Consider the following 12,325-nt stretch of genomic DNA (forward strand, 5'->3'; position numbering starts at 1 on the left):
GCCGTGCTGGTCACGATGGCGGCGTTTGTCCTCTCTCCCCAGTGCTGCCTGGCCTGTCACAAGAAGTGCCTGGAAACTCTGGCCATCCAGTGTGGCCACAAGAAGCTGCAGGGAAAACTCCAGTTGTTTGGACAGGACTTTCAGAAGGCAGCCCAGGGCACCGCCGACGGCATCCCCTTCATCATCAAGAAATGCCTGTCTGAGATCGAGAGGCGGGCGCTCAGGACCAAGGTGAAGGCCGGGGGCTCTCCCTGCAGGAGGCGGCAGCTGCGTCTGCCCCACTGCTTTAATACACCTGCCCGAGTGAGGCTGGGAGGCTGCCTGAGGCATGGGGGCAAAGGAGCGGGAGAGGTCAGGCTGGGGAGCCATTCTGTGTGCTCTGCTGGGAAGCCGAGTGTGGGACTTTGAGTCAGGAGGCGCGTTTGAATCCTGGCTCTGATGTTGACTAGCTCTGGGGCAGTAAGGAGACCAGACGATGGTCTCCAGGCTTCCTTCCAGCTCTGACCTTCTGTGCTGTGGCCCACGCAGGGGATCTACCGGGTCAATGGTGTGAAGACGCGTGTGGAGAAACTCTGCCAGGCATTTGAGAATGGCAAAGAGCTGGTGGAGCTGTCGCAGGCCTCCCCGCACGACATCAGCAATGTCCTGAAACTCTACCTGCGTCAGGTGAGCTTGGCTGGGAGGCTGTGGGCGGGCCTCATTGGGGCGAGGTCAGTTTGTCCCTGGGGTGTTGGGGGGGGGTCAGACCAACTTCACCCCTGCCCCCCTGCACTGTCTGGGCCTTCCTTAGACAGAGAGGCTTCTGACCTTGTCCTGGCCACCCTTTGGCTCTCAGTCACCTCATCCCACAATAAGGAGGTTGGACTTGATGAGCTCTGGGACCTCCTCCAGCTTCAGACCTTGTACTCTGTCTGCTCACCAGGCCCTGGGGTGGGACAAGGGGAACGCCTGTGTCCCCAGCAGGCCCCACAGTTGGCTTCTCCGTTGGGAGGAACCGATGAAAGCCCCGTACCTGAAATGTTTTAGGAGGAGAGGACTCTCTCAGGCTGGTCGATGGGTGTTTAGAAAGGGCAGTGGTTATTTCTGTGGCCTTGTCAAGGACAAGTCAGGCCAGACTAACCCCATCCCATTTAGCAGGTGCTTACTAAATGTTTATTGATTGATTGGGGGTCAGGGTTATCAGAATATAGCTTAGGGTTGGGAGGAATGCAGCAGTCTGAGACTTGGTTGGGGAGGGGGTAGGGCTGGGAGGAGCATCTCTGGGCTTCAAAACTTTTTTCTTTCGGAGATGAGGCAGGGATGGTGGAGGCAATCAGGATTAAGTGACTTGCCCAGGGTCACACAGCTAGTAAACGTCTGAGGCTGAATTTGACCTTCTGACTTCAGGGCCAGTGTTCTATCCGCTGACCACCTGGCTGCCTCAACAAAGCTTTTTCTATGTTATTTCTCCCTTTTGTTTTTACATCACAGTCATTTGTGACTCAACAAAGCATTTGGCAGATTCTCTTACGAGACACTAGGATGGCTGGTTGAAAGCTATGTGGGAGCTGTCCTAAAGCTGGGGGGCGGGAGAGTCCCCTCTGGGAAGGTAGTGGAGATCTGCAGACAGAGACTTTGAGAACATTGTAAAAGGGCTTCTTGACCCAGTGGCCCCAGACATCCCTACTGCCACTTGGGCTTGGCCCATGGCTTATGAATTTATTTTAGAGGAGGAGACTTTCTGTGCTTCTTTGGTTGTGGAGGGGGCATTCCAGGCTACATGTCCAAGAGGGGATTGGTCTCAGAGCTCGGAGTGGGCCTGAGGGTCAGCGGTCCAGCCCAGTGTGCTGGGCCTTGAATTGGCAGGCACTCAGGAGACCTGGGTTCAAATCTTAGCTCCAGTGCTTTTTGATGTTAGATAAGTCAATTAGCCTTGCAGAGCTTTGGTTTTCTTATGGTCTGACAGATAGTGAGCCTTTCATGACTTCCCTCAGTGAGTTGTAAGGTTTAATCTGCTATAGATGAAGGGAACCATAATGGTTCAGAAACACTGTGGTGGTGAAGTAGAAATAAGTGAACGTGGGGGTCAAGAGATACGGGATCTGAAGATCCCGGCCCAGGAACTGAGAAGCTCTGTGACCATAGGGAAGTGGCAATACCTTTCTGAGACTCGGTTTCCACATCTGTAACACGGCAGTCATAGTCTTGTGGGGAAAACCTTGAAGTGCTCGAGAAATGAGGTTGAGAAAGGGGGTTGGTGGGAGGCAGGCCTCTGGACCCTCATACCTCCCTGGCCCCCCGCAGCTGCCAGAGCCCATCCTTTCATTCCGCCTATATCATGAGCTCATGGGGCTGGCCAAGAGAGCCTGCAGGCAGAGGCAGAAGCCAAGGCAACTCGGGGCCGGAGTGAACCCGACAGAGACAAGGAGCAGGATGTGGAGGCCATGACCAGCAGGCTGCGGGACCTATTGAAGGAGCTGCCTGTGGAGAACAAGGCCACGCTGCAGTACCTCGTTCGGCACCTTCGGAGGTGAGGGGGGAGGGGGCCAGGCAGGGGCTCTCCAGCTGCCCCGAGGGAGGAGGGGAAGGCCGCCATCCCTCATGGCGCATCCCAGGCTTGGAGTCAGGGACCCTTGGCCTGCGAGTGTGTGTTGAGAATGTTTTTTTTTAATTGACAAAAAGTCTCTTTTTTTCTTTCTTCCATCTACCCCCCTCACTGAAAAAAAAAAGGAAAACAAACCCCCTGTGATATATCTAGTCAAGGAAGACAAACTCTGCCATTGGCCACGTCCCAGTAATCTGTACCCTGAGTCCATTAACCTCTCTGTCAGGAGGTGGGAAGTGGGTCATGAATCTTTTGGAATCCTTGCGAAGGATTCATTACAAATCCTTTGGTCGTTGGATTGGTCGGAGTTCTTAAGTCTTTTATTAAAGCTGTTTGTTTTTACAATGTTGTTATTGTATAAATTGTTCTCCAGCAGCCCTGGTTTTGAATTCTTATCCTGATAATTGACTGACTGTGTGACCTTGGACAAATTATTGAACCCCTCTGAGTCTCAGTTTCCTCATCTGTAAAATGTGGGGGGTTAGACCAGCTGATGTCTAAGGTACCTTCAGCTTGTGGTGTAGTCAGGAGGACTGGGGTTCAGCTCTTCTCTGAAAGGTGTCAGCTGTCTGGGTGATCAATCTGAGTCCATTTCCTCCTCTGTAAAGTGGAGGTCTGACAATCACAGTGCCTCCAGTTCTGGACCAGGCTTGCTGTGAAAGGCATATAAACGAATGTAGGGGAAAGCCCCTGGCAGACCTGAAAGTCCCATCCTGGGGTGGTTGTGCAGAAAATGCAGCACAACCTTTGAATTGCTATAGAACTTGTATAATGCTATAATTTTTAAAAAGCTTTTATTTTTTTTTCCAGTTACATGTAAAAACATCTTTTAACATTAGCTTTTTTTTTTTTTAAATTTTGAGTTCCATATTCTCTCCCACCCTCCCTACCTTATGAGAAGGGCAAGCAATTTGATAAAGATTATACAGGTACAAAACACATTTCCATATTAGTCAAGGTATTAAAGAAAACACAGCGCCCCCTCCAAAAAAAATACAAAGAAAAAAAGGCAAAAAATAGTAGATCTGCATTCAGCCTCCCTCACTTCTTTCTCTGGAGGTGGAGAGCATTTTTTCATTGAGTCTTGGGATTGTCTTGGATCATTGTGTGGCTCAGAATAGCTAAGTCATTCACAGTTGATCATTGTACAGGGTTGCTGTTACTGTGTACGATGTTCTCCTGTTCTGCTCACTTTACTTGCATCAGTTCGTATAAGCCTTTTGAGGTTTTTCTGAAACCGTCCTTTGTCACTTTTTTATAGCACTGCAGTATTCCATCACAATCAAATACCATTCCCCAGTTGATGGGCATCCCCTCAATTTCCAATTCTTTGCCACCACAAAAAGAGCTGCTATGAATATTTTTGTACATAGAAGTCCTTTTCCTTTTTCTTTGATCTCTTTGGGATACAGACCTAGTAGTGGTATTCGACCCTAGTACTGGGTCAGAGGGTTTGCACGGTTTTATAGCACTTTGGGCGTAGTTCCAAATTGCTCTCCAGAATGATTGGATCAGTTCGCAACTTCACCAACAGTGCATTAGGATCTCAATTTTCCCACATCCCCTGCAATATTTATCATTTTTTTTTCTGTTATATTAGCCAATCTGATAGGTGTGAGTTGGTACCTCAAAGTTGCTTTAATTTGCCTTTCTCAGTAGTGATTTAGAGTATATTTTCATATGACTATAGATAGCTTTGATTTCTACTTTTGAAAACTGCCTGTTCGTATCCTTTGACCATTTATCAGTTGGGGAATGAGTTGTATTATAAATTTAACTCAGTTCTCTATATATTTGAGAAATGAGGCTTTTATTAGAGATACTTGCTGTAATTTTTTTTCCTTTTTTTAAAAAATTAATTAATTTTTAGTTTTCAACGTTCACTTCCATAAGCTTTTGAGTTTTAAATTTTCTCCTCCTCCCTTCCTTCCCCCCTCCCCAAGACAGTGTGTAATCTGATATAGGCTCTGCATATACATTCCTATTAAACATATTTTCACATTAGTCATGTCGTAAAGAAGAATTAGAACTAATAGGAGGAACCATGAGAAAGAAGAAATAAAGCAGAAGAGAAAAAAAAGAGCAAACAGTATACTCCGATCTGCTTTTAGCCTCCAGAGTTCTTTCTCTAGATGTGGATATTTGCTGTAAATTTTTTCTCCAGCTTTCTGTTTTCCTTTAATCTTAATCTTGGTTGCATTGGTTTTGTTTGTGCAAACCCTTTTTAATTTAATACGATCAGAATTACCATTTTACATCTCCCAATGCTCTCTATCTCTTGTTTGGTCCTAAATTCTTCCCTCATCCGTAGAGCTGACAGGTAATATATTCCATACTCCCCCAATTTGCCTGTGCTGTTGCCCTTTATATCTAAATCGCGCGTCCATGTTGACCTTACCATGATGAATGGTGTAAGATGTTTGCTCTGTACCTAGTTTTTGCCAGACTGTTTTCCTATTTTGTCAGCTAGTACTTTCTTGTCCCAAAAGCTTGGATCTGTGTGTTTGTTAAACGCTGTTGTGTATTCTGTACTTATCTATTCCGCTAATCCACCACTGTTTCTTAGCCAGTTCTGGTGATTACCACTTTGAATACAGCTTGAGATGTGGTACGGTTAAGCCACCTTACTCCACGGTTTTGGGGTTTTTTTATTGATTCCCTTGAAATTCTTGACCTTTTGTTTTTGTCATTTTTTCTAGCTCTATAAAATAATTTTTTGGTAGTTTGATTGGCATGGCATTGAACAGATAAATGAATTTAGATGGAATTGTCATTTTTGTCATATTGGTTCAGCCTCCCCATGAGCAATTCATATTTTTCCAGGTGTTTAGATCTGCCTTTATTCATGTGAAAAGTGTTTTGTAACTGTGTTCATGTAGTTTCTGGGTTTGTGTGGGCAGCAGACTCCCACGTGTTTTGTATTGTCTGAAGTTATTTTAAGTGGAATTTCTCTTCCGCTCTCCGGCTGCTGGACTTTGTTAGTAATCTATAGAAATGCTGATGATTGGCGAGGACTTATTTTATATCCTGTGACTGTGCTGCAGTTCATTGTTTCACTTAGTTTTTCAGTGAATTCTCTAGGATTCTCTACAAAGAGGGATTGACTATTCATGCCCAGATCTTGTTGATACGTTATCTTCTCACCCCGGGCAGGGTTGTGGAAGTGGAGCAGGACAACAAGATGACGCCGGGCAACCTGGGCATCGTCTTTGGGCCTACCCTGCTGCGCCCACGGCCCACGGAGGCCACCGTGTCACTCTCCTCCCTGGTGGACTACCCACACCAGGCGCGCATCGTGGAAATCCTCATCTCCTTCTACAGTGTCATCTTCGAGGTCCCGGCTGAGGAGGTGCAGGAGGAGAGCCCCACCAGTGAGGTCGGTGTGCGGGAAGTCCATCCTGGGCTCCTCGGGGTCCCTGGGTGCTGTCTGTCTGCAGGACAGACACACACCGGGCACCCGTGGGCTGTAGAACAGCGCTTGTCTGTGTTAATATGTATTATGTATCAGGATGAATCTGTGTTAGGAATCATCATATGAATCAGGCTCAATCCATTTCTGTAGCTGTTTCAAGCTTATAACTTGCTTTTCCCACAATAACCCTGTGGGGTAAATTATGTCGTTCTTACTCCCATTTTACAGATGAAGACGCTGAAAACACTCTCTGAGGAGAGTTAAAGTGATTTGTCCAAGATGTGATAGCTAGGAGAATTTGAATTCAGTGCATTCCACGCTGTCTCACTGACTCCTTAGAATGGAAGGGTCTGGAGAGGTCGCCTTGTCCTTCTCTGTAGGCTAGGGATCCTCCTAAAGCTTCAGTAGAGACTGAGTGGGAGTGGACAGCCTTTTCTCACGTTATCCCCAGGCTGTACCGGCTGTTTGGAGACCGTTACCCTGGCGTGTAAACATCCACACTTCGTATCTGAGTGACCCAGGGCAAGTCACTTAACCTGTCTGCCTCAGTTTCCTCAGCTGTAAAATGGGGATGCTAATAATAGCACCCACCTGCCAGGGTCATTGTGAGGATCGAATGACATAGTATCTATGAAGTACGGGCACACAGCAGCCACTCCAGGAATACTTAGGTCCTTCCTTCCTTTGTTCGCCAGGCCTCAGCTTTTCTCATCTGTTTGTAACCGTCAAAACAATTAAGGTAGATTGAAGCACAGATGGGGCAGCTAGTTGGCATACTGGATAGAATGCTGGGCCTGGAGTCAGGAAGACCTGAGTTCAAATCTGGCCCACACACTTACTACCCTCTGTGACCCTGGGCAAGTCACTTCACCCTGTTTGCCTCAGTTTCCTCATCTGTAAAATGAGCTGGAAGAGGAAATGGCAAACCAGTCCAGGATCTCTGCTAAGAAAATCCCAGATGGGGTCATGAAGAGTCAGACTCAGCTGAAAATGACTGAACAGCAGCAAAAGGCACAGAGTTCTGAGCACGATCCGTTTATTGGGAAAGCATGAATTTCCCAAGAGACGGGATCTCAGCTTCCCCAGGAAGCTCAGCCCCAAAGTGGGGGGCGGCTGCCCTTTTTCAAAGGATAGTGATTGGTGAGAAATTGGGAGCGAGGGGCTAGCAGCACCCCTCCCTCCCTCCTGTGGCTGAGAAACGTCCATGGCTCAATTCCACCCGCGAGAGTGGAGAACTCGGGCCTTGGGAGGGCACAGCTGGCCCAGCTCAGCTCAGACACAAAGAATCATGACGCAGGCAGTTAGCAGGACAGCATCAATGAAAACAGACATCGAGGCTGATTATCTCATGTTCCGTGGGGATAATCACGCTCATGCTGTGCACTTCTGGGGCCCGTTGTGAAAAAAGCACGGCGTAAGCAGGACGCTGCCATCAGCGGCTGCTGGGTAGTCTGGCGGCCACCTGCGCTCTCTTCACCGCCTCTGGGAGCTGAAGGTCTCGCCTTGCCTCCCAGACAGGCCCCTGTGGGAAGGCTAGCTTGACCATCCATCTCCTTGGGGGCAGGGAGAGGCCAGGGAAGAGCTTGGGCCCATGCAGATGTTGGCCTCCTCTTCATTATGATGGCTGGCTTGGCTACCTTGTAGCTGTGGGGTTTTTTCTTTCTTGATAAAATAATATGATTTATCTGGAGAAACACGATCTGGTATCCAGAGAAATAAGGCAAAAAGGAAGGAGTGCAAGGAGAATGGTATTTTTATGCCTTAAACTTCATCCCAGAGCAGCTGTCATCAGAACCACGGAGCTGAATTTTTTTTTTTTAAGACAATTGGGGTTAAGCGACTTGCCCAGGGTCACACAGCTAGTTCTGAGGCCGGATTGGAACTCAGGTCCTCCTGACTTCAGGGCCAGTGCTCTATCCATTGTGCCACTTAGCTGCCCCCAAGCCAAATGTTTTTATCATCTTTTGGGGGGGGGGTGCTAGGGCAGAAAAAGGCCCAGGACAATAGATGACTTAAATTTTTTACTGTTTTTTCCCCAATTACATGTAAAAACATTTTTAACATTCACCTTTTAAAATTTTGAGTTCTAAATTCTCTCCCTCCCTTTTCCCCTTCCTGAGATGTTATGCCATTTGGTATAGGTTATACACATGCAATCTTGTAAAATATCTCAAACAAAAAAAGTGAAAAACAGTGTGCCTTGACCCGCGTTTCGATTAGTCAGCTCTTTGTCTGGAGGTGGAGAGCATTTTTCATCATGAGTCCTTTGGAATTGTCCTGGATTGTTATGTTGCTGAGATTAGTTCAGTCATTCACAGTGGATCACCGTACAATGTGGCTGTTACTGTGTACAGTGTCTTCCTGGTTCTGCTCACTTTACTTGCATCAGCTCATGGAAGTCTTTCCAGGTTTTTTTGAAGTCTGCCTGTTCATCATTTCTTATAGCACAATAGTATTCTATTCCATTCATATACCACAGTTTGTTCAGCCATTTCCCAGTTGATGGGCGTCCCCTCAGTTTCCGATTCTCAGCCACCAAGAAAAGAGCTGCTATAAATATTTTTGTACAGATGCCCCCCTTTTATTTTTTTAAATCTCTTTGGGATACAGACCTAATAGTGCTATTGCTGGGTCAAAGGGTAAGCACATTTTTATAACCCTTGGGGCATAGTTCCAAATTGCTCTCCAGAGTGGTTGGGTTAGTTTACAGCTCCCCCAGTGGTACATTAGGGTCCCAATTTTCCACATCCCCTCCAACATTTGTCATTTTCCTTTTCGGTCACATTAGCCAGTCTGAGAGGTGTGAGGTGGCACCTCAGAGTTGTTTTAATTTGCATTTCTCTGATCAATATTAATTTAGAGCGTTTTTTTCATATGAGCATAGATAGCTTTGATTTCTTCATCTGAAAACTGCCTGTTCATATCCTTTGACCATTTATGAGTTAGAGAATGACTCATATTCTTATAAATTTGATTCAGTTTCCCATATATATTTTTGTAAAGCCTTTTAATTTAATCAGAATTGTCCATTTTCTACCTCCTGATGCTCTCTTTCTCTTACTTGGTCCTAAATTCCTCCCTTCTTCACAGATCTGGCAGGTAAACTATTCCATGCTCCCCTGTTTGCTGTGCTATCCCCCTTCATGTCTAAATCAGTGTACCCATTTTGGCCTTATCTTGGCATGTGGCGTAGATGTCGGTCATACCTGATTTCTGAATGGCCTTGAGTTGTCAGTCTCAACCTTTCTGGGGAGTTTCGAGGTTTGGGGAGAGCCTTTTCTCTCTCTGTCTTTAGGATGGGAGAGAGGAGCTGGTGCCTGAGTCCAAAAGCCCTGGCTTTAGGGCGTGCTTCTGACAAGTACTCACTTTGGGGTGGGGAAAAATGCAGCTCTTGGCACAGTGCCTGGTGTGTAGGGGTGTGGCTGGGCCTTCTGTAGGGACTGGGATTCTCCCCTCACCACTCCCATCTTCTTTCTAGGATGGACCCTCTTCCCAGCATCCTAGGGGGGAGATACCTTTCTTGGAAGTGAGTGAAGATACGCCTGACCTGGATTTCCAAACGGATGCATACGGAGGTAAGTCGCAGCCCCTTGTGTGGTCAGTGCTTGGGGCAGGTGACACAGCCCTTGATGAGGAAGGTTGGGAGGTGGTCAGAGGAGGGAGACGTGGAAGTGGACGGCCCCAGATTGGATATGTGGAATATGAGAGGGATGCAGGGGTGGACGCTGAGGTTGCAGGCCTGGGGAAGTGGGTGATGGTGCTCCTTGTTGGTAATAGGGAGCGTTTGTGGGTAGAGATAATGAATTCTGTTTTGGACATGTTTAGTTTAAGGCGTCTTTGGGACGTCCAGCTTAAGATGTTCAGAATTCGTTTGGTGATGTGGGACTGGAGGTCTCGAGAGAGTCTGGGCCGGACCTCTAGATCTGGTGGAAGCTGGTAAGATCAAGTGAAACAGTGTAGGCGGGGCAGAGGAGAGGGCCTAGGACCAAGCTTTCAGGACAGGCAGGGGGATGTGACTTGGATGAAGGTCCAGCAAAGGAGATTGAGAAGGAGCTGAAGAATGAGTAGACAGCAGTGTTCCCGAATCCCCGATGAGAAGATGTGGGAGAAGAGGGGGATCGAGACTGTCAGAGAGGAGTGAGAAAAAGTCACATTTGGCACTAGGGCGTCACTGGGGACTTTGGAGAGAGCAGTTTCCCTAAAACAGTATGGAAAAAAGCCACACTGCAGAGGGTTTACAGGCAAGCGAGAGGAGAGGAAATGTAGGCAGCAAGTATAGACCGCATTCTCCAGCAGTTTAGTGGAGAAGGAGAGGAGAGAAGTGAGATCCTAACTACCAAGGGTGGGAGGAATGAGGGAGGGTTGGGATTTTTTGTTTGTTTGTTTGTTTTTCTTTTTTGGTGATTGGGGTTAAGTGACTTGCCCAGGGTCACACAGCTGGTAAGTGTCAAGTATCTGAGGCCGCATTCAAACTCAGGTCCTCCAGTCCTGTATCCACTGCACCAGTTAGCTGCCCCTGGGTTTGTTTTTTTAAGGCTGTGGGAGACAAAAGCACATTTGTAGGCGCTGGGGAGGGAGGCAGTAGATGGGCAGAGATTAAAGATTAGCGCTAGAACGGGCATGGCGAGGGCACGGACCGTTGGAGAAGATGGGAGAACGGACCCGAGGAGTTTGGGGTCGACTTGGGTTTTGCCTGCCTTCCTATCCCCAGTGTGTCCCGTGTTACCTATAGTGTTTAGTGCCCGAGCCATCTTTAGGCAGGTAGGTGGTGCAGGGGACATGGAGCCCTGGACCTGGAGTCAGGAAGAGCTGAGTTCAAATCTGGCTGCAGATACTACCTGTGTGACCCTGAGCAAGGAATTTAACCGGTCTGCCTTAGTTTCCTCATCTGTAAATGGGGATAGTAATAGCACCTGCCTCCCAGGGCGGTTGTGAGGGTCCAGTGAGATGGCAGATGTGAAGCACTCTGCTGTTCCTGACTTCCTAACCCCTTGGAATTGGGCTTCCTGCCCAGCACCCAAACAGCGTTGCTCTTTCCTGGGTTACTCATGACCTCCCAGCTGCTCAATCTGAAGGTCTTTGCTCAGTTTGCACTTCGCTTGACCTCTGTGAAGCTTGTGCTGCTACCGGCCCCTCCCTCCAGGCTCCTGGTCTTTCTCCCGCTCCTCTCTTCCCTGGCCTGCTGCTCGTTCCTGCCTCCTCTTCTCGGCCTCCTCCGCGGGATCGGCGGCTATTTCTTGCCTGGCCGTCCTCTGCTGCGGGCCGCCTTCTCTCTCTCTTCTCTCTCCCTTAGGGTCTCCTCGGTTGCCGTGGGTTCAGTTAGCGTCTCCACCAGAGGACGTCAAGCCTCTGCCGCTAACCCACATCAGGCTTCTTGGTGGACGGTTCTGTCTGTAGCTCCCATGTGCTTTTCAAACCCAGGCCGTCTAAAATTGGACTCATTTCTCTTACTGCCTTAATCAGTCCCTCCTCCAAAATATCCCTGTGTCTTTTGAAGGCACTACTGTCTTTCCATTTACTCAGGTCACATCCCAACCTCATCCCCCACATCTGAGCATTTCTCAGTTTTTTTTTTTTGGCAAGGCAGTTGGGGTTAAGTGACTTGCCCAGGGTCACACAGCTAGTGAGTGTTATGTGTCTGAGGTCGGATTTGAACTCAGGTCCTCCCGACCCCAGCGCGCGCCGCCTCGCTGCCCCCCCATTTTTCCATTCTTGTCAGTTCTTTCTCCCTGTCTTTCAGATGATGGCCTGTCTTGACTCACATGCCCTGCTGCCTTCTTCAGGCCCTCACTCTTGCCAAGGTGGCTGCAGTAGCCTTTTAATTGAGCTCCCCTCCATCCAAGCCATCTACCATCTAATGGCCAGAGTAATTGAGTTAGGTTCTGACCATGTCTCTTCCAGGGCTTTTTATTAAAAAGCCTCAGTGGCTTTCTCCGTGGCTTCTAGGATCAAGTGAAAGTTGAGTTTGGCATTGAAAGCCCTCCACAGACTGGCTCCCACATCCCTTTTGAAACATGTCTTGTTACTGTCCTTTGTAAAATCCAGTGTGGAGCCCAGCTGGCCCGCTCTTCCTGGACTGCCATCTTGCTCGTTTGTGTGGGCTTCCCTGCCTGTTAACAAGCTCCCTCGTCATCTCTTCCAGTTAGAATCTTTTTGTGAGCTACAAGGGACCTCAGAGGCCCATATTTTACAGATGAGGAAACTGAGGCCCAAGGAAGTGATGTTTTGTTATTAGTGTTCTTTTTCTTCTGAAGTGATCTTTTCTTTCCTTATCTGTGTATATGTTATATGCCATAAGAGAAGTCAAGCTCTTTAAGGAGGACTGGTTT

The 12,325-nt window shown here is 47.9% G+C and overlaps 1 protein-coding gene across 1 annotated transcript in view; it reads left to right on the forward strand.

Moving 5' to 3' along the window:
- ARHGAP45 (Rho GTPase activating protein 45) overlaps nucleotides 1-12,325 on the forward strand; it is a 48,624-nt gene that overhangs the window by 34,030 nt on the left and 2,269 nt on the right. The window contains 6 exon segments of the mRNA XM_021008911.2: nucleotides 43-231; nucleotides 529-666; nucleotides 2,284-2,338; nucleotides 2,341-2,509; nucleotides 5,738-5,960; nucleotides 9,475-9,571. Of these exon segments, the coding sequence (XP_020864570.1) occupies nucleotides 43-231; nucleotides 529-666; nucleotides 2,284-2,338; nucleotides 2,341-2,509; nucleotides 5,738-5,960; nucleotides 9,475-9,571 (871 nt within the window).

The sequence above is a fragment of the Phascolarctos cinereus genome, unplaced genomic scaffold, assembly GCF_003287225.1.
Source record: "Phascolarctos cinereus isolate Bilbo 61053 unplaced genomic scaffold, phaCin_HiC Scaffold_4;HRSCAF=312, whole genome shotgun sequence".
In the NCBI taxonomy this organism is placed as follows: domain Eukaryota; kingdom Metazoa; phylum Chordata; class Mammalia; order Diprotodontia; family Phascolarctidae; genus Phascolarctos; species Phascolarctos cinereus.